The sequence below is a fragment of the Psammomys obesus genome, unplaced genomic scaffold (assembly GCF_907164565.1).
Source record: "Psammomys obesus unplaced genomic scaffold, mPsaObe1.curated_primary_1811, whole genome shotgun sequence".
NCBI lineage: Eukaryota > Metazoa > Chordata > Mammalia > Rodentia > Muridae > Psammomys > Psammomys obesus.
Window position 1 is genome coordinate 14,319,016 of NW_026585504.1, and position 21,570 is coordinate 14,340,585.

A 21,570-nucleotide genomic window follows, 5' to 3' on the forward strand; every position below is an offset into this window, starting at 1 on the left:
TAGAATTTGAACAAATAGAGACAGAAGAGAACATTCCAGGCATGTCCAAAGGTGCAGAGGTGGACAGTAAACAGGGAGTGGGACAGTAAACAGGGAGACCATTTTGATAACATCAAGAAGCAGATTTGATTAAAATAATGAATACCTGGCTATAGGCTTAGATTTTTTCAATAACCCTACCTTATTTAGGGTTCTTAAATGCTTCTACCTTCCTTCTAACCCACTGACCAGACAGAGCGGAGAAAGAAGGTTATTAGGAAAAGGGGGTTGTGGAGCTTTTGAGAAGTAGTTCCTTGGGGTGAGTCCACTCTTTACTGTCGGGACACCAGCAGTCCAGTCCAAATGCCAACAACAAACAGCGACATGAATCAGCAAGATTCAGCAGCTTGGAACAAGTCATCGAAAGCCACAAGACTCAGTTGGATTGCCCAGAGAAGTTCTCTGGAACGCTTCTCTCTTCAAAGTGAAGTGTAGAATAACGAAGACCAGCATAGTGATATCAATCCAAAAAGCCTTGTCCCACTCTCTCTGGGCTTCTCTATATCTCTTCTCCTCAAAACACACCCACGGATGTTTTCAAATGGCCAAGACAGCTCAACCTCCAGCAAAACATCACATGACACAACTGAGTCTTCAAAGAAACCAGAAACTTCCCCTTCGCCTGACTGCTTGGGGAGGGGAAGGAAAGTGACCAATAGGACATGGTATTGAAATACAAGGAGATGTGAGCAGCGGCGCTGATGGCGCACACCTTTAATCCCAGCAAAGACAGATGCATATTTGAGTTTGAGGCCAGCCTGGTCTGCAGAGAGAGTTCCAGGACAGCCAGGGCTACACAGAGACCGTGTCTCAAAAGACAAAACAAACAAACAAACAAACAAAAATAAATAAAAGCAAAGAGGAAAAAAGAAAAAGAAGGATGTGTCAGTCATGGAGAACCCCCCAGTGCAGTGTAAAGTCTGAGCCTGGTGGCACGCCTGTGATCCTAGCAACCCCAGGAAGAAGAGGCTACTAGAGAGAGACCTTGACTCAAAAGAGGGAGAGGTAGAAGTGTTTACTTTGCTGTGAGAAGGAAAGAAAGTCACAATGGCCTCGTCTGGGGAGAAAATTTTTCATACACAAAGTGGAACTTTCATTTCCTTTTAATGTGTGTGGGTGTTTTGCTCCCATGTATGTCTGTGTACTACATATTTGTCTAATGCCCATGAGGGCAGGAAAAGGGTGTTGGATCCCCTGGAACCAGAGTTACAAGTGGTTATGAGCTCCCTTGTGGGTGCTGGGAATCAAACCCCAGATCCCCTGGAAGAGCAGCTCTCATTCTAGCTAGCAAAGGACTTTGACGCTGAGGGAAATAAAGGGTGTGCCTGTTTTCTAGGCCTGCCATGACAGACAACTGCAAACTAAGCAGCTTGGAGGAGCACTGGCTTGCTCTGTCACAGTTCTGTAGTCTAGATGCTCAAAACCAAGATGCCAACACAACCAAGGTTCCTCAGAGGGAAGTGACGGTATCCCATGGCCTGTCTCTGCCTGTCTTCATGTCACTGTGTGTCTTCTGTCCATACCTGTGACTCCACGTGGCTTTCTCCGAAGGATACAAGTGGGATGCTGGGCCTACCTTAACCCTGTATGACCTCATTTCCGTAGAAGTGCGTCCTCCAGGGTCTGCCTGCACATGAACTTGGAGGATCCTAACCACTCTATAGTATAGAGGTAAAGTGACAACGTGACAGCTGGTTGCTACAAAACTGGGAAGCTGAGGCAGGAGAATCGCTGCTAGTTCAAAGCTAGCCTGAACTACATAGTGAGTTCCTGGCCAAACTGGCCTATATAGTATGAGCCCCTTTCTCAAACGTTTTCTAAAGCGAAGCCACTCCATTAAGCAAGCCTAAATGTAGACTGTCAAAGCCCCATGGGCTCTAGAAAGAAAGCTTCCAAAATCACCTGTAGTCCTAAAATTCCGGATCTACTTCATACATGCACACACACAAACTTTTTGTGGTTCTGGAGAGCAAACCTAGGACTTCACACATGCTAGGCAAACACTCTGCTCCAGAGCTACATCCCAGCCCAGTCCTTTATAGTAGGACTGTCTTCTGTGGAGCACTGTTATTCAAAACTGTATACTGTATGTCCTCATTAATGCCTACTTATTCGTGGCTAATTTATATTCCTACTTTATAGATCTATATCATCACTGAAAGTAGCAAACATTTAATTTCGTTATAAGCATTTCAGACTTGCCAAGTAATCCCGGTCCCCTCTGCCCCACTGTTCCAGATGAGTAAAGTTAAATGTATTTGGGGGGAAATGCACCTCAGATTTCCAACAAAACCGTTTTCTAAAGCAAAGCCACTCCATTAAGCAAAGCTAAATTTAGATCGTCAAAGCCCCGTGGACTCTGGAAAGCAAGTTGTTGGAGCTCATAATGAGTGCAGAGTCACTGCAGTTGGAAAAGTCTGCCTCTCAGCAGGAACCTTTGTACTAGATTGCTGTGCGGGAGGGAGAGAGGGAGGGAAGGAGGGAGGGGCATATGTCTAGAGACTGTGGTCTTCAAGGCCTTTCGTTCAGATTTTAGCTGGAATTCTATATTCTTGACCTTCACACACTCTTAAATTGTGAATTCCTATCGGCCATAACTTGTAAAACTCAATCAGTGAATAAATATATGTGAACACATTTCCCAGTGTCCCTGAGCTAATGAAAATGTAAATGAGTTTGGGCGGGTTATTTAACTTAAACGTGAAGACAATTCACGGTTTCCGAGGCTAATTTGATGATACATGAACACTGGCAATTCTCTTTAATACACTTCGTTTTGTTGTTGTTTTGTGTTGAGACAGATTCTCACTCCCCGAGGAGCCCTGCCCTTGACCTTCATTCTCCTTCCCTAGCCTCCTGGGTGCTGGGATTCAGGTGTGCACCACCCCATCTGTTTTGTAATCTAGTTTCTGACTGCCAGCCTTAAAGGTGAAAACTTTTTACCCAGTTCCTCCTCGGAGGCACTGTTTCCTCGCTCAGAGCTCTTTCTCTAGTGTGAAAACGATCGCTAGCCCACAGAATTGAACCTTACCTTTCAGACTCAGACTCCGGTTCGGTCCTGTTTGACTGAACTGGAACATAGAATTGCATTTTTTAGATATTCATTATGTGTGTGTGTGTGTGTGTGTGTGTGTGTGTGTGTGTGTGTGTGTATTTATGTTTTACTGGGGATCAGACCCAGGGCCTTGTAAATGCTAGATAAGCACTCTTCCACTGAGCTACAAGCCCAATCTTTAATTTCCTACTGAGGGTGGTAAATTAAAGGGTAATTTAATTACTGAGGGTAATTAAAGCCCAATCTTTAATTTACTACGGATGTGGTGGCCCATGCCTTTAATCTCAGTACTCAGAAGGCAGAGGCAGGAGTGTCTTCATGGGCTCAACACTAGCCTGGTCTACATAGTAAGTTTCAGGCCAGCCAAAACTATGTAGAAAGACCTGACTCTGCTCTGTAGAAATGTCTAGGCCTCTATTTACATAAACGTGGTTTCTGTGCTTTGATAAGTAGTAACTTCAAGAAGGGAACATATTCTGGCAAACACCTTTCTCAAAGATAGGACTTGCTAAAGCAGTGTGCTCTGAAAAGAATTCAATGATCTAAGAAATCTTAATTATTTCCTTAATTAAGTCAGCATTCAATGACCCATTCATCAAAGTCTTTGTGCTAATGCTCAATTTAAGGATAGCGTCTCAACCTGTTCTCCCAGCTTCCTTGCTGAGACGAAATTGTTCCTGATTTTCTGTCACTTCCTTTCTCGGTAAATAGTGTGTATTCTGTTGCCTGGCCATTTCTTTATCTATACCATTCATAGCCTCATTGAAAGTATCCTACTGCCTATAATTCAGATAAACCTATAAAAATATTTTCCCTGCCCTTCCACTTATTACCCTCATCCGCAATACACATCTACCCCTCCAAACCCATCTGCCATGCCCTCACTGGCCCATAACATTTAGCTTAATTTATTCTCTATTACATGCCTGCTGTTGATGAGCCATTCCCTGTGCTGTCCGTCCACTCCTAAGCCAACAGGTTCCTGTGGGCCTCAGAGCTCAGCCTGTGAATGGCTGGCTTCCTTTGTGAGTTCTTTTAGGTAGCGTCACTCCTCCTCCATACCTCTGTTGTTCCAACTTCCCTCCCATTAGAACTTGAAAGAGAGTCCTCCCTTGCCTGAAAATAAGATCCACCCTCTTCTTAAGAGAATTGTCCCATCAGCCCTCGTCTCTAGAGTCTATCTGGGCAAAAAGAAAATCTGATGCTGTCTGCAGAGCTTTTCAGAGGCCACCCCAGAATCTCTTCTGTTCACTTGACATCGTAATGGTTGAGGCCAACGATTGAGAAAGAATGTCTTTCTTTTTCTTTTTTTATTTACATTATTTTATTTGGAAATGTTTATGACAGTACAACGAAACTAAACTCCAGAAGACAATGGATGTCATTAGTTTAGGCATGATCAGTTTATTATAAAAGGGAGGCAATGAAATTATTTGCATGATGAAATAGTTCAGAACATCAGCAGAATGGGCAGCTTCATGTGATACCGTTTCAGCAGTGATTTCAGTCCACACACTTTCCAAGAATGTCACCATCTCTAAATAAGAAACAATCCTGTCATCTAGAACTACTTTGGTGCCTCCATACTCTGGTGGAAGAACCTTGTCTCCAACCTTCACACTGACCAGTTGGCTCTCTCCACCCTTTCCTTTCACTCCTGATCCCACAGGAGTGTTGCTTGCAGTATTTTTCCTTGAGACTCTTCTGGAAGCATAATGCCACCTTTGGTTATCGTTTTGGCAGCACTCCTTCCAACCAACACTCGGTCAAATAGCGGAAGAAACGTTCTAAAAGCTTGCCCGGCCATGACTTACCACTACAGCTCCGGTCTCTGGACTCGGACCACCGCTACAAGAAAAGCGGCCGTTGCTTTTCTAAGCATCTCTGACAAATGAAAACGGGCACGCCTGCGAACAACATGGCGGATATTTCTGGCAAGATGGCAGGAGTGAAAGAGGAAGGTTAAGAACAGCGCTTGGGGTGTGGGGGAAGAGTTCATACAGCCTCCTTGACTGTCCAGGCTGGGGGATTTGGGCCTGGTTACCAGCTAATATCTGTTCTCCATAATTTAAAAGTTTTTTTGTTTGAAAAGCATCCCCCACCAGGAGAAGCTGGAGAGATGGCTCTTCAGTTCAAGGTATAGACTACTCACTCAAAGGACCCAAATTTGGTTCCTAGCATCCCTATTGGAAAATTCACAGCCACCAGTAACTCCAGCTCCAGGAGATATAGCACCCTCTTTTGGCCTCCACAAGCAACTGCCCTCACATGCACATACCCCACACAGTCTCAGTCTCTCTCTCTCTCTGTCACACACACATCTTTTAAAAAGTAAGCAATTTGGCTTCAGATGCTACACATTTCTTAGTTTAAAATCATCAAATATTGTTGACTGAATTACTGATTTTTGTCGGCGTTTGAAGGCTTCTCCGTCTGTGTGGCTGTGGTGGTTAACATTGACCGTCAACCTGACAGGGTCTGTGAGGGGAATTCTGAATTATATAATTGAATTAGGAAGGCCTAGCGTAAATATGGGGTGCAGGGTACCATTCCCTGGAGTGGGATTCTAACCAAATGACAAAGGAAGGAGCAGGCTGAGCACCAGCGCTCACCTGTTTCCAGGCTGGGGATATGATGTGCCCAGCTGCCTCATGCCCCTGCCACTGTGCCGGCCTTTCCTTGCTTGTGTTGCTGCCGGGTATGTTTGCCACTGTAAAGAGAAAAAGAACTAACTACAGTGCGCTCTTCCAGTTTCCAGAAAAAAATAAAAAATAAATGGTTTTTCAGTTGACATGGGCTAGTCGTGCCCAGGTCTAGAAGAGTCAGCGAGTTCAGAAGAGAATTCAGGCAATGGCTGTGTGTATGTGTGTGGCTCTGTGAGTTTAGAGACACAGTCAGAGCCCTGTAAAGCTAGCCCAGGCTGGTGGACAGATGGAGCTGCAGTTTGCTTCTGCAGGCCTCAGGAAGAACCTGCAGGGTGCATGTTCGTTTGAGACGAATTTGTGCTTTGGAACAATGCAGACTCCGATTTGAGACCCACATACTGGTTGTATACTCTTAGGTACTTTACTTTGCTAAGCCTCAGTTTCCCCTTTATGAAGTGGAATCAATGGAAACCTTTGTGAGATCGTTCGCCTTGAAAATAATACAGAATGCTTTCCACACGTTTGGCTCCTAAGGTAAGGTAGTTACAATTTCCCGGGTTGATAGTTTTGGTGTTTCACACACCTGCCCCAAGAGTGCTATTGTTGGCTGTGGCTTCCACGGACCTTGATCCCAGGAACACCTCTTTCACGCTAACCTCTAGCTCAGAGCCTCTTTCCAAAGCAACCAGTCCTGTATCAGGTAAACAGCGCTGGTTACCATTCATCGCCTGTTGGTCTGAGATGGTACGGCGCTCTAAGGTTCTGTGTACCTGGGCCAGATATCGGGAATGTGCTTGAGAACGTTGGGCAAAACATCAGACAAAGGAGAGGGCCCCAGATAGCATGTGCAACTTGCCCATGAAAGGACATTGGCTGCTTGCTGGAGTTTCAAGTGTCCTAATGCCAGTGCGCATGAGCCTAGGAGCACAGAAGTGCTTTTTGCTGTTCTTCTGAAGAGGGCATGGCTATAAGGTTTATATCAATATACTTAAGCAAATGTAGCGATTAGTGGTTTCCAATATTGAGCTTTTAATTCCTCCTTGGTGGCAAGGGCGCAGTTAGAAGTCTCCCTGAAAGCAGAACTGTTCTCCTTGCCTGGGGCTGCATGTTGATAACATAAGCAGTATTTTGAAGCTTGGCTTTCGTTCCAGGCATCTTTTGAGGAACTCAGTGGCATTTAGGCTGGACCACCTGTCTTATAGATGCCCCCCCCGCCCTCTTCCGCCAAGTGTATCCCATAGAGTTAAAGCAAATTAAACAAAGGTTTATAGACTGGTCCTGTGAATGAGAATGGCTCCCGTAAGCTCATATACTTGAATGTTTCCTCCCCAGTTAATAGAACTGTTTGGGAAGGTTTAGGAGGTGTGGCCTGTGTATCATTGGAGATGGGCTTTGAGGTTTCAAAAATCCCATGCCAGATGCACCCTCTCCCTGCCTGCTGCCTGCGGACCAGGATGTAAAGCTCTCAGCTACTGCTCTAGCACCGTGCCTGTCTTCTTCCTCGTGTGGTAATCGTGGGCAAGCCCTCCAAAACTGTAAGCCGGCCCCAATTAAATGCTTTCTTTTACAAGAGTTGCCTTGGTCATGGTGTCTCCTCACAGTGGCGGTACAGTGACTAGGACACCGTGTGACTAGGACACCGTGTTCATTTGTAGGGTTAAATCAGACTTGGAGTTGGACAGGGACAGCCTCTCCCCAAAGACCTGATCCTGGCTTTCCCCATCCCTGTGTTTTCCTACACTCATTTCACCCAGTGATAGAGTGGAAGGCCCAGGAGGACCTGGCTCATCCAGCATGTTTAGCTCTTGCCAATTAGCCTGGCCCACTCCACTTAGCGATTAATCAAAGAGTACTTCCTGAAGATCATGAATAAGGTCCCAGGCTGTGACCGGTGTGGGCTCACTAGACACCAGACTTCGTGTCTCTCAAAGAAAGGCGGACACAAACAACATAGGGCAGCAGCAGGACAGTGAATGTCACGAGACCGAAGAGGCATTCACTCTCCCCAAATCACTTCTTACAAGCATCAAAAACCCTACCTTCGAGGTCACTTGCTCAGGGAAGCCCTCGGAAGCCAACACCTGAATGTTGTTCCCAGCCATTTCCAACCACTTCACGGCCTCGAAATAACATGATGCTCAGTTGGCAGCCGGCAGCGGCAGACACCTTCAGCGGTGACATCCCACCGGGGTTGTGAGGCAGGCCTGGCCTGACCCAGGGCGCAGGTGTGTAGGCTTTCTGGGTAACTGGATGTGCCAGTGACCATGCCGAGTGGAGGTCTTATACCCACCCTACCTCCCGGACCCAGTAAGGGGGCCAGCTGGGCTTCTCCACCTCTCTCCCTGCCACTGTGAAGCCTGGGCCCCGGGTGTGCGCGGAGCATTGAAAGCCGAGTCTTCCTGCCCCATCCCCCAGTTCGCATCAGGAGATATTCTTAGACCAAGAGGCAACCCTTGCGCCTTGCGCTGGGACTACCTGTCACAGTGAAATGCTAGAACTCTTCCCGGGGTGGGGACTCCATGTGACAGTGCTCACTGTCTTAGACCTGCCACACAGGAAGCTTCTAGAGTTGAATACATTTTAATTGCTCTTTCTGTTTGCTTTGAGCAATGACCCTGCGGCTGTGTTGTTTTGTTTTCAATTAAATAAGCTAGTGATAAATAGCTTAAATATCTACGTTGTTAAAGCTATTTTTATCGCCCTTTAAAAAAAAAAAAGTTAAAAGTCGATCGCACACCGAGGGTTGGAGGCGGCAGGGTAGGGAGTTTGAGTCTAGCCTCTGCAAATGTTCGGGACCAGGCACCGTGCTGTGGCAGAGCTGGTGAGCGGCCTCTTCTGGTGGTGCCTGCAGCCTCTGCTCTCCAGAGACCAGGTCCATAGCAAAAGGGTAACGAGTTGAACAGGGTTTTCACACTCTGCGTGCACGTGCTCTGCACCCACGTGTGTCAGTGACCTAAGCAAGGACCACCAACCCAGTGGCCCAGACCTAGCGCTTGAACCCACACGATCAGTGTGCCTCCGTGAAATCACCCCAGTTCTTGGCGTGTTCATACAGAATTGTGAGGAGAGGTGAGAACAGTGTCTCAGGAGCACCGTTCTCCTCTCTCTCTCTCAACTCTTGATTTCCCTCCGCACCAGACTTTCCTCTCTGCCAGGGATAACATGGCAGCCTGTGGCCCTGCCATCCAGGTACAGTGTGCCCGCCCCATCTTTCCTTGCCTGACTCCTGAGTCCTGAGAGAAGCCACGGGACACCTGGGCAGGGTGGTACTCTGGCCCTCCTGCCACATGAGGTGGTGTGGCCAGCAGAGGGCCTTCACCGGCTCTCCCCGGCATGAACTTCCTGCTGTTCCAGCAGCAGCCTCAGAACTTGCAGGACAGATTTTGTTGGTTTTCAGCTGAGCAGGAAAAGTGAGCTCCTGGGTCCAGAGCCCGGCCTAAGAGTTCCCTGCTTCAAGGAAAACGCACAAGGGTGTGGCAGGTGCCGAGGTTGGGAATCCTACGTCCCTGCTCTCAGCATGTGTGGCCTCAGACTGTCTTTGCGTCAGAAAGCCAGGCTGGGCACAGTGTGGTACGACAGGGCAGAAAGCACACCCCAGAAATTGTCACTCTTCTGCTTTCCTCATATAAGCACTGACTCTGAGAAGGTGAACAGCGTCTGTGCCTGAGCCTCACACGCACAGGCCCTGACACTGACAAGGAAACTGCGGAAGCCTTGGCCTGTAGGAAACGTAAATTTAAGCTGGAATAGCAGCTGGAAAGCTGCCCTATCCCTGGTGCCTGACCCTTCCCTGCTAGGTCTCCAAGAACAACTTGTTTGGCTCTTGCCTTTTCTGTGAAGCCCTCTAGTCTGTGTGGCATTTTCCCATGCCTGAACTCTGGTACTTGGGAATCACAAAGCCCTTGTTCTATTAACACCTCCATCTTATCCCTGCCTTTTCCCCTCCATCTTACCCCTTCTTTAAGGTCCCATAGAGGTTCCCAACTCCGTATGGCCCAGAATGTTGAAAGTCATGGCTCTTCATCCTCTTGAAGCTTCGTTTAGTTTGGGCTTCAAATCTCTGTACCTCCCAGTGCGACAGGATGGCAAAGGCGGAGACTAATGAGGGGCTTTCAACACACTGCCTCCCACCAGGGTGCACCATGCCTGACTCCGGGATGGATGAAAATGAAGTGCTCTCCTGCCCAAGGCTGTGTTTTAGGAGGCAGAAAATGTAATTAACCTTAAGTGTTCTGGGTCACTGGCCCAAACTTGCTTTCCGCTTGCTGCCTCTGTCCCCCTAGCTAAATAACAGTCGAAATAGAGACCCAGAACCAGGGGTACCAAGGAACAAAAACATAAATGCTTCCACGAACCATTCTGTTTACCACAGAGAGAATGAATGCCTTTGCCTACATACACTGTTATTTTCAATAAAAGTGTACTGTTGTGGTTCATAAGATACAAAGTTGCTTTTTTAGATGAAACCTTAGTAAGTTACTTTGACCCAACAATGTCTTTGGAAAGAGAATACCCTCCGAATTTATTCTGGTAAAGGCTACAGTGCTCTGTCTCAGCCTCCTGTCCTGCACATAAACAGGCTTAGGCTTGGAGCTCTGATTTAGCAACTAAACAGTAATCACCATCAGCACAATTGTTTCTCCAGGATAAACAGTGACACAGCCTTTGTCTTACACTTTTCCCCAGCCCAGGCTTCTGTGCGATTGGAAATTAGCTTCTTCAGCCATTAAGACTCAAGCCAGCTGCTCACAAGGCGGTGACTAGCATGGTGTGAATAACATTTGTAGAGAAGAAAACACCACCCCCTGCCAGTGTCTTCCTCTCTTCCATTCCAGCTGCTCTGAAGGAAGTGCTATCATAGGGTCCTCCTCTCCCAGAGGACCCTAAGGAAGGACTGGACAGACCCTGTTCCAAGAGACAGTCACTGCCGCTGGTGTCCTCTGAAAGACCTGGCTTCTGATCCACCAGCCAAAAGTCCCAGGATGACTCCTGGTCTCTGTCCTGTTTCTTTTGGGAGACTAAAATGTGTAGGATTGGGGCTGCTGCTTCAAGAATGTGTTCTAAGAGGGAGTGTTGGCCAGTGGAATAGGAAGGAGAGGCACCTTCACATTGCTTCCTCCTTTAATTAAGCTGTACTGCGTCCATCTTTCAGCCTCTGCCAGAATAAACTCCTTAAGATACTTGCTGAAAGACTCAGCATCCTGTCCTAGATCTTCCATAGTACAGGGTAAGCCAGCAGAAAAGAGGAGGTGAAGAATGAGCCTTTCATGAAAGTCTTAATAAGGTACCCGTTGTTGGAGTAGGGCCAGGGCGTTCTGTGATCACCATTTCACCATGTCGTTGGCTCTTATAGGATGCTATCAGTTGGCTGCAAAGGGACACATAAACTTACCAAAGGTCATATGAGCTGAGCTGCAGAGACAGCTTGGGACAGTAGCAAAGACAGAGCTCTGCAGGGCTCTGGATGCTCTGACAGTTACCCAGAAGTCATTGTCCTCCTGGCTCACTTGGGATATACCCAGGCAGGCCTGGGAAGTACAAGGTCTGAGTTCTGTTTTATGGACCCTTTCAGCCAACCTACCTTCTCTCTATTGAGTAGCTTACTGAACAGGTCCTGGGAAGTCCTGTCCTTGTAGAAGACCTTGTGCTAAGTTCTGGGGAAGGCTCCTCAAGAAGAGCAGGTGAGGAGAAACAAGGGGGGGAGTCAGCGAGGTAACACAGCGCTGCAGGCGTCATGAGGGACACAAACAGGAATAGAGATGCAGAGTTGGGGAGCCTGGCCATTCTATAGGGGAAGGGCCTTTGCAGAGGCCTCTCAGAATAGCAGGGCGAGAAGAGCCACGGGGATTGTGTCCCAGGTAGGCATGCAGACACAGAAGGAAAAGAGCCTCAGCCTGTTGGGGAGCAGAAAGGCTGTTGCAGAGTGGAGAACAGAGAATGATTGGGGGTAAGTTCAGAGAGAGGGCAAGAGCTAGGCTAAGTAAGACCTTACATGCCCTGAGCAGAGTTAAGACTGGACTCCAAGAGCATGGAAGGACACTGATTGTGTTAAGCAGAAGCGAATAGTGTAATTAAAGACCTCTTCCACATCGCTTGTAATAGATTGCAAACAGTTTGCGTTAATGTGGACCTGGGTAAAACATTAGATTCACCAGACTGTATACAGTGGACTAAAAAACTCTGAGACACTGCTATGTGCACTGCTATAGAAGGATTTGCAAAACAGCTCCGGTAGAAGACAAAGCAAGGAACAGTATAGAAAATTGTGGCGTTCAGAGTGAGGCCCAGGGGAAGAGCCCTTGTGAACCCTTGCACACCGAATACTAGGGGGAAGTGTATGTAAGTGTACTTTAAGGGCTAGCAAGATGGCTCAACAGATATAAGGGTGCCTACAACCAAGCCTGATTGATGATCCAGGGTTCAATCCCTGGGCTCATATGGTTGTCCTCTGACCTCTGCAGACTCAACATGGTATACGGAGACTATATATAGATGGAGACTAACTTTATAGCATATCATTTTGCACGTGTGAATACCTTATACTTACTCAGCAAACAGAAGACATTATGACTAGGTTGGGATCACTCTGGCTACTGTGTGCAGAAGGACTAAGCAGGACAGGAGTGGAAATGGATGTACTACGAGGCTTGGGCAGAGTAGTCCAGCTGCAAGACAGGCGTGCTCTGACTTACGGAGTTGGCATTGGGGACGAAGAACAGTGGATGAACTCAAGAACTCTGATACCTCTGTGTTGGGATGTTGAGTTTCTCCCAGGTGCTCACTGCCTCAGAACTGACTCCTGGTAGCTGTCCTCTGACCTCTGCACATTCAACTGACCGTGTGGAACGTCACGCTGGAGGACAGTTATGGTCAGGCACTACCATCATATCCACCCACAGTTCACAAACCATCCTTACAAAAAGAAACAAAGTCAAAAGCCAGGCATGGCAGCGCTGGACATGCTTGCTGCCCAGCCAGTCCAGCCAAGCCAGTGAGCTTTAGATTCAGGGAGAACTCGTGAGACTGGCAGTCATACAGAGTATTGACTAATTATAGAGATAAGCTTCCTCTACGGGGTTGGAGCCTAAAGCAAGTAACTAGGAACAAAGTTTGTGTACCTCAAACCTTTCTGAGTTCTGCTGAGTTAGTCGGAGGCCAAGCAGAGCAATTCAGGGGCCGAGAGAAAAGCCAGATTGAATAAGTCAGCTGGGAAAGGAGTTTGAGCCAGAACAGCTGAGTTGAACCAGCCAGCCCAGTAAGAACAAGAAAGGGTGAGCTTATTCAGCAGTGAGTCTCAGAGGCTGAAAACGTTCTAGGCCTAGGTTAGATTGTATGGAGGCTAGAAGCTTCCAGGACCAGGACTAGATCAGCAAATAGAGGCAGTAATCCTTCGGAGATGACAGTTGAACCAGGTGAATAAAAGTTCCTGTTTTTAAAAAGAAAATAGTCAACATTGACCTCTAGCCCCCATGTGTGCATGCCCACACATAAACACGCATGCACACATGTATACACACAATTCACCCTACAAGAATTGCACATAAATACATACGTACACACACATGCACAGACCTTATGCCACACTTAACACACACACACATCACCCTGAAGTATACATATTTCTCAGTGGAACTTGTTTTCTTTGCAGAGAGATGCCAAAGGCCAGTACCTGTTTGACCTCCTCTGCCACCACCTGAACCTACTCGAGAAAGACTACTTCGGGATTCGTTTCGTGGACCCAGATAAGCAGCGGGTAAGCCAAAATCCAAAGCTCAGCTGGAGCACAGGGTTAGTCAGAGGCAGAGTCTTCGTTTGCATGTGACTCTTCTGCAGGGGTTAGCCTCGGAAGTGCGGGACCAGCCAGACTCTATAGTTAGTGTCATCTCTCCAAGTCATAGCACTGAGCCTGAATGTCACCTGTTCCAGAGTTCAGCTGAGGGAACCTGACATTTCACAGATGCCGAAAAGGCAGCCTCGAGAGCTTAAGCCGCTTGCCACGGGTGCCCGAGAGAGGCAGAGCTGGTAGGCCAGTGTTGAGGTCGTGGAGTCCGGTGACAAGAGGGACCCTCTCTTGCTTCCTTTCTAGTAAACAGGCAGTCTTGTCCTGGTTAGGTAAAGCCTTACTGGGCAATGCCAGTCTGGTCAGGCAGGGTAGGGAGAGGCAAGCTGACATGAGCCCTTAAGCGCCTTGCAAAGCCTACAGTTTTTTCATTGCTCTGTGTAATAAAGACAGCTGCAGACAGGGCCTTGACCAAGACTGGTCTCTCAGATAGGAACAAGTCTGTTTCCCTCGGGCCCCTGAATCATCTCCAGCATTACCTCCCCAACCTGCCCCTGCTCTTCTGTGGTCTAGCCAGATATTATGACTCTTTGTACCTACCTATCTCCCTTTTCAGACCTGCAGTCTCTCAGTTCCCCTACCTGGAGTATGTGCCTCCCTTTCCTCCTCCTGGCTGCCTCCTTTTACTTTCTGGTTTGTTTTATTGTTTTTTGGTTTTTGGTTTTTTTTTTTGAAGATGTATTTTTGTTTTATTTGTGTGTGTGTGTTCGTGTGTGCCAGGTGTCTGTGGACACTCGGTAGCCAGAAGAGCATGTTAGATACAGGCAGGTGTAAGCTTCCTGACAGGGACGCTGGACACTGAGCTGGAGTCCTCTATGAGAAGCAACAAGTACCTTTAACCACTGAGCCATCTCTCCAGCCCCCAAACTACCCCCTTTTCGGACGTAAGGACTTTTCTGGACTTTCACTTTCTCCAGGAAGTCATCTCTGGCCCTGCCCACATTCCCCTCTGACAGCCTTCGTTCCCACAAAAGTTTAAGCACCGAGGGAGGACACGCAGACTGCCTCCCATCCATCAGTGTCTCCCATGGAGCCGGCGCGGGGCCGGAATGCAGCTGATGCTCAGCATGCGTTTGCTGAAGGAGTGGGGTAATGATGTGTGGTGCCTTGATGCCCATCTTCGTCCTCGCAGCCCGCGGACACCTGCATCTCTGCAGCTTTGATCCATCATCCCTTGCTAACTGTGAGGATGTGCTGTCCGGCATCCCTGGGCAGTGGGGATGCTGTGCCTTGCTGTTTCCAACTGAGCCTAAGCCTCTGCCCCCAACCCCGCTTCAAGCCTCAACACATGAAGATTGTTCCACTCCTACCTGTTTCCCTCTGAATCCCGCCTCTTTACCTGATCCTGCCTCATGTGATCAGAATGCTATGAATTCTGGGACTCGGGCTACAAGATGTCGCCACCATATTGTTGGGACAACCTCAAGATTTCTCCACGGGATCTCTACAATCCCTCAGACATGCTGTGACAGCTCTTCCTGAGGCTCTCCAGCTTCAGTCCTCTCCTGAGCACTCTCCACACTCCAGACGAAAGCTGTCTCTTGCTGCTGCCAAGGGGAGGAGCCTCTTCGTAACTGAGCTCCTGTGCCCTCTGCTAACTACCTCTCGGTCATTTCTTATCCTTTCTGTCTTTTATTTCCCTTAGCTGTCAGCCTAAGGGGTGTTCTGTTCAATACCTCTCCTTCACTCCCTGTGCTCTCCTTACTAGGCAGTCCTAGCGTGCTCTGAAGCAGACAGGCCTCCTGCGCCTGCCCAGGCAAGGCTGCAGCTCCAGTTGCTCCTGTGCCATTGCACCCCTTGACTCTGCTTCCCCTGGAAGCAGAGCTGCAGTGGTCCGTGTGATGTGAGAAGGGCTCTTCGCCACGCTGAGTGGCTGTAATAAGTTGCCAGCCTCGTGGGAGCTCAGATCAGAGGAGGCAAGAGAGCAGAATGTCAGCCCAGATTACGCATGGGGAGCTGGCAGAAACGGCTCTTGGTGGCTCCATTAGCTACATGACCCAAGCCCAGCCCAGGAGGTGAGAGCTGGGAACTGGGAGAGGCCAGGATGCTGTCTGCGCGGCCTTGGCTGCTTTCCTGCCGAAGAAGGTCTCTGCCAAGACAGTACACTGAGCGGAAGTGGCCAGGAAAGAGGGCACTGTGGAACCCATCCCTTTGCCCATCTCACGACTACTAGGCCCTGGTAACTGTCTGCTCAACAAGTCAGTTCCTGTCCTCAGGGAACATGTTAGCATCTTTAAGCTACTTCCAAGCAACTGAACCCCAAATAATAGCAGTTTTAGCTGTCTACCAGTTGGCAACAGCATCGGTACTGAGTTTTACCAAGTACGCACAGAGATTTGAGAAACTGATCTACAGTGATCTGGAGCTGGAGAGATGGCTCAGCTGCTAACAGTATCTCTGCCAGAGGACCCGAGCTCAGTTCTCAGCACCCACACTGGACAGCTTACAACTGCCATCAACTCTGGCTTTCAGGTTTCTGACTCCCTCTTCTGGCCTCTACTCATATCACATCATACACACACACACACACACACACACACACACACACACACACACTAAAAATCTTTGAAAGAGAGATCAGAATGGTCTCATCACTGCCTTTCCCCAGACTTAAATGCCATGGGGGTAAATGAAAAATGTGTTATTATATTCTCGCTGTAAAAATCCATGAGGGACAGGATAGTATCCTGCACATTGGTTACAGATAATTATCCCAAGAAACTAAGACTTTAAACATCCTCGTGTGCCAGGAAATCCTGAGTAACACAAGCATTGGCTACCTATGTTACTCAGACAGAAATGGAAATAGATGCCAGCCATCCCTCCCTCCTCTCCATTTTGAAAGCTCTTCCTGTCAGTACTTTTTAGAACTGCCACCAACACCCTCCACCCAACTCCTTTGCCAGAAGAAGTTGGTATTTAACACAGCGCACACCAAACATTTAGCCCAGCAGCTCCCTGCTATACATTCATGCGGAGTTATTCATGCTGGTGGGCCTGCCAGGAACAGGGCTCCAAGCTTCGGTAGGTGTCTCCAGGAAGCCTGGGAATGGCACCTGAAGCCGGGATGATTTCCCCCTTCACAGCTGGTCCATCACGGGTACTTTTTTCGGAATACCGCCTCCCTCCCCAAACCTCTACTCATAAGCGCCGGGGCTGCTTTCCTCCAGGCAGATTGCATTCGCTGTTTCAACTGGATAAAAAAACAGGCTGCGGGCGTCACCGCTTCTCACGAGGGTTGTCTTGTCTTGTGCTCTCTGTTTCAGCATTGGTTGGAGTTCACAAAGTCGGTGGTGAAGCAACTGAGATGTGAGTATTCGTTGACTGGCTACGCTTTACCCCTGGGAGATTGGGAGGAAACCCCTAAGGATTGTAAGGCGTGGTCTACAGATGGAATTTTCTACTGTTCCAGTGTACGGTGGCTTTACACATAAAAGGCCTTTAAGTTACTGTGTGTGTGAGAGAGAGAGTCTGTGCACCCTGTGTGTGCCTGTAGAGACCAGAATAGGACATCAGGTCCCCTGGACCTGGAGTAACCTAACAGACGGTTGCAAACACCCGTGTGGGTGCTGGGAATTGAACCTGGGTCCTCAGCCAGTACTCCTGATGCTGAGCCTTCTGTCTAGCCCCACAAAAGAATTCTTTTTCCTTATGGTTTTGGGACCTGTGCATGCCAGAAGTAGGGGAGCCCAGCCGTCGCCTTGAGAGAGCCTCCCCTCTAACAGACGCCTCTTCCTCTGCAGCCCAGCCGCCATTCACCATGTGCTTCCGGGTGAAGTTCTACCCAGCAGACCCTGCTGCCCTGAAAGAAGAAATAACCAGGTGAGGTTGGGCACGCTGTTTCCAGACCTGGGGCGGGGGGGGGGGGGGGGGGGGGGGGGGGGGGGGGGGGGGAGGGGGGGGGGGGGGGGGGGGGGGGGGGGGTGGGGGGGGGCAGTTGCGGGGAGGCACCTTGGATTTCCTCTTCTTGGAGGAAAGCTTTCTAGATAGAGCCTGTTTCTGTGTGTTACTGCCTCCCACTCCCCCTGCTCCCCACCTCTGGAGGTGGCGCAGCGGGAACTTCCCACTCTCTCTTGAGAGTCTCTAATTGCTCACCCTACAAGGGATCCGGAGTAACTAATTGTTCAAAGGCAGTTTTTCTCTTGCCCGTACTATAGCTCTGTTGATGGTTTGAGACTGCTTTGGTGCTGCTGCTAGATTTTAGGTTTGGAAAGAGTCTCCAATGGCCCAAAGGACTTGGGAAACACCAAGGTGTGACATAAAAGGGCAGAGTGAAAGACGCGGAGAGTATAAATCCAAACCAGTGGGACCCTAGTGGGCGCTTTGAGCCATGAATGTGTTAATCTCTCTGGGAGAGGAGACCACTACCACAGTTTTTGAGCCATATTTGAAGCAAGCTTTATTAAACACCGGCCAGGACGATAGAAACTAGCCAGTTCCATACCCAGGATTCCCACAGAATGGCTGCAAGTTATGTTACTTAGTCGAGTGCTTATAAAAACAAAGCCCACGAGGCTATGTACTTCCTGCCCTCATCCAGTGGGGGCAAGCATCCGTCCTGACACACTTCCTGCCTACGTACCTTTCATCTAGGTGTGATCAAGCATAGCCTGTGCAGTTGGGGCAACCAATCTTGTTTACAGAAGTAAAAAACGCTGGACTTGTTATCTTACATCACAACAGCCCCCAGCATTCAGGAAGTTCTCTGTCCTGGGACAAGCGGGGCTTACAGGTTAGAGGCATTTTTGTTTGATAGATCTCTTAAGCACAGCAATTTAAACTGAAAACATCACTTTAGCCTTCACACATGAAGCTTTCTTCATTGTGGGAACCATGTTCTGGAGCAGGCATGCTATGAACGCTGGCTCTTCCACTGGAGAAATAGAAAAAGCCCCTAACCCGCAGCCACCCTGCAAGAGGGTCGGTGAATAGGGTTGGCCCAGCTTCTCAGGGCCTTCTACATCTAAGCCAGATTCATGCTGAACCTTACCTCAGAGATTCAGAAGTCCTGTTGTTGCACTTGTTTTTAAACTCTTTATGTCTCTCCTCCCTTCCACCAACCCTTTAACCCTAGGAAAGAGAGAGAAGGTTAGTGGGGAGAGGGGCCGCAGACCCTTTTACTTTCCTGGCTGTTTAAGGTCAATGGGTTCTTTTGGAGCCATGCCAATGTCTGTCAACAGTAAACACAGCAGCCACTGCAATGAAACATTTCTCTCCTCCAAACCACTGTCTCTGGCCTCTCCAAACTGCCACAGGCCACATGCCAGCTCTTCTCTTTCTGAGCTCTCCTATTTATATCCCTCAGAGTCCAAGACCACTCCCCTCTCTGTGCTGCATGGGGCAGGCCATTACCAGCTGGCAAAGACCACACCCCACAGGAGGCAGTTATCAACTGTGGACAAACTAAAGCCCAAACTAAAATCCCATAGTTGGGATTAAAACAAAAACATATTTACATAACTGAGTTTTTAAGGAAACCAAAACTTCCATTAAACTCTGTGTCCCCGAGATTCCTTATTTTGTCATCAGCAAACTCCTGATGTTCATTTGTAGCCAGTGCGAACAATAAAGAGGAAACAGCCTTGACAGCTCTAATCCCTTCCCACTGCCTTGGAGAAGGCAAAGTCAGAAAAGAGGTGACTTCTGTCATAGACAGCTTGTCCCATAAAGCCTTGAGATGTGTTCTGGATCCTGAACTACTTTTAAGAATGTCAAAGAAAGGAAAGAAGAGGGAATGCAGAATTCTTCTCGTTACAGTGGAAGAGAATGCCGCTGTCCTTATATCAGATGAAAGGGACAGAGAGCTCTCTCAGAAGGGAAATGAGGAAAGGGGGAGAGAAAGGATGAGAGACAGGAGGTAGTGCAGAGAATGCAGGAAGTATTGCAGGAAATTAAGGAAGAGGTCGGGAAGGGCAAATGGCCTCACAAGGACCCCAGTGTGGATTGAGAAGAACCTTCTGGAGCAGGAAGGCTGCTTCCCGCATGTGCACCCCCAAACTCTAAACCTCAGAGGACAGCAAGGGGAGAGCTGTGGATTCTCCTCATCCTCATGGGACTGAAGTGACTCCCACCATCCCAGTGAGCAGCCTGTAGCTTCAGACCAGTCCCTGGAGAGAGGGCCACTGTGTTTACCAACTTGAGCAGAGAGGAGAGGAGCTTTCAAAGCACTAGGCCTTTGCAGGACCTGAGCCCCCTTCCCTCTGCTGAGAGCAGAGCCTGCCTACTCTGATGGCAGAGCCGGCCCACACTGATGCCCACTCCTGTCCGGGGCAGACCAGACTTAACGCTTTTTGTTAATGTCCCCTCCCACTGCCGGCATCACTGGCCCCACAGCGAGGCTGAAAGGGCTCGGTCTAACAGTTTGGTGACTGCCCTCAGACTTGGGGTTTTCTAACGGTGTTCTTGGCTTTTAGGAACTCGTGGTCCAGCTTTTTAAAGTCAGATGTAACTGTATCATCTTCACATACTGACCCCCCCGCCCCCAAGAAGCCGAAGAGTCCTAGTAGCTCAAGCCCAACTCGTGTTATTTGGCTGCAGGGCTTAGCCATCCATTATTCAACTTTGTTGACCTTTGGACAGTTCACAGAACGAGGATAGTAATTGCTGCTTCTGCAAACTGCTTGGAGGATTAGCCGGTTTACTAGCTTCTTTTTTGCTTGTTTTTATTGGTGTGTGTTTGTGTGTGTGTGTGTTTCATGTGTGTATACATGAGTATATACACAAGTATGTATGTAGGTACATGCCTACTCCCATGCAGAGGCCAGAAGAGGTCACTAGATCTTTCAGTGCTAAAGTTGCAAGTTTATAATACGGGTGTTTGGATCTAAGTGCCAGTTTTCATTACTATGGAGCATGTATTTGTAAGCATTGAGCCATCTCTTCAACCCCTGTCATCGTCATCATCATCATCATCATTCTTAATCTTTGTCCAAAAAACCAATTTCATGCCAGGTGTGGTAGTTCATTCTTGTATCCCAGCCATTAGAAGATGGAGACAGAAAGATCAGGGGTCATCTTGGCTACACACACACACACACACACACACACACACACACACACACACACACAAAAAAAAAAAAAAGGAGGCCAGGGCTGGAGACATGGTACAGAGGTTAAGAATACACGCTGCTTTTGCTGAGACCTTCGTTTGGTTCCCAACACCCAGATTGGGTGGCTCTGTAACTTCAGCTGACACGCCTGTCCCCTTAAGGACACCTGTGCATGCACTCGAGTACACACGCACACAACCACATACAGACAGAAAATAAAAATAAATATCTAAAAAGTCAGGTCCTGGAGAGATAGCTCAGTGGTTAAGATAGTAGCTGGCCAGGCAGTGGTGGTACACGCCTTTAACCCCAGCACTCAAGAGGTAGAGGCAGAGGCAGGTGGATCTCTGAGTTCAGAGCCTGCCCTGGTCTACAGAGTGAATGCTAAGACAGCCAGGGCTACACAGAGAAACACTGTCTTGAAAAACCAAAAGGTGGGCAGGAGATGGAGGACACTGGCTCTTCCAGAGGACTCAGGTTCCTTTACCAGCGTCCGCATAGTGGCTCGCGACAACTATAACTCTAGATCCAGGAGGTCTGATATCCTGTCTAGCCTCCTTTGGCATCAGGCACTCATCTGATGCAAAGGCACACATACAGGCGAAATACCTATACACAGAAAAACTTTTTAAATTTAAAACAAAAGTGAAAATTTGAGGCAGGTCAGGCTGTGTAAAACTGTCTTGGACTGGGGTCCTGGGGGATGTTGGAGGGAGGTAATGTGGATGGGTATGATCAATAAAGACCCCCAGCTCACAAAACCAAGTAGCTAAACAGATAAATAAAATAAGCATTTATTATCACGGGTTCTGTGGATCATAAATCCAGGCAGGGCCCAGCTTGGGCTTAGGTTTGTGTTGTTGTTGTTGTTTTGTTTTTGTTTTCTTGAGAGTGTCACTATGTAGCCTGAGCTGGCCTTGAACTCACAGTTCTCCTCACTGC

At 48.4% G+C, this 21,570-nt stretch overlaps 1 protein-coding gene and 1 pseudogene across 4 annotated transcripts in view; one reads left to right on the top strand and one right to left on the bottom strand.

The window, feature by feature from the left end:
* Positions 1-21,570, top strand: part of Frmd5 (FERM domain containing 5) — a 244,617-nt gene that overhangs the window by 192,200 nt on the left and 30,847 nt on the right. For all 4 annotated transcript variants that reach the window (XM_055624449.1, XM_055624612.1, XM_055624534.1 and 1 more), the window contains exons 2-4: positions 13,388-13,492; positions 16,846-16,888; positions 17,323-17,401. In XM_055624449.1, coding sequence (XP_055480424.1) covers positions 13,388-13,492; positions 16,846-16,888; positions 17,323-17,401 — 227 coding nt within the window. The remainder of the gene's footprint in view (positions 1-13,387; positions 13,493-16,845; positions 16,889-17,322; positions 17,402-21,570) is intronic.
* Positions 4,598-4,901, bottom strand: LOC129689597 (10 kDa heat shock protein, mitochondrial-like; annotated as a pseudogene).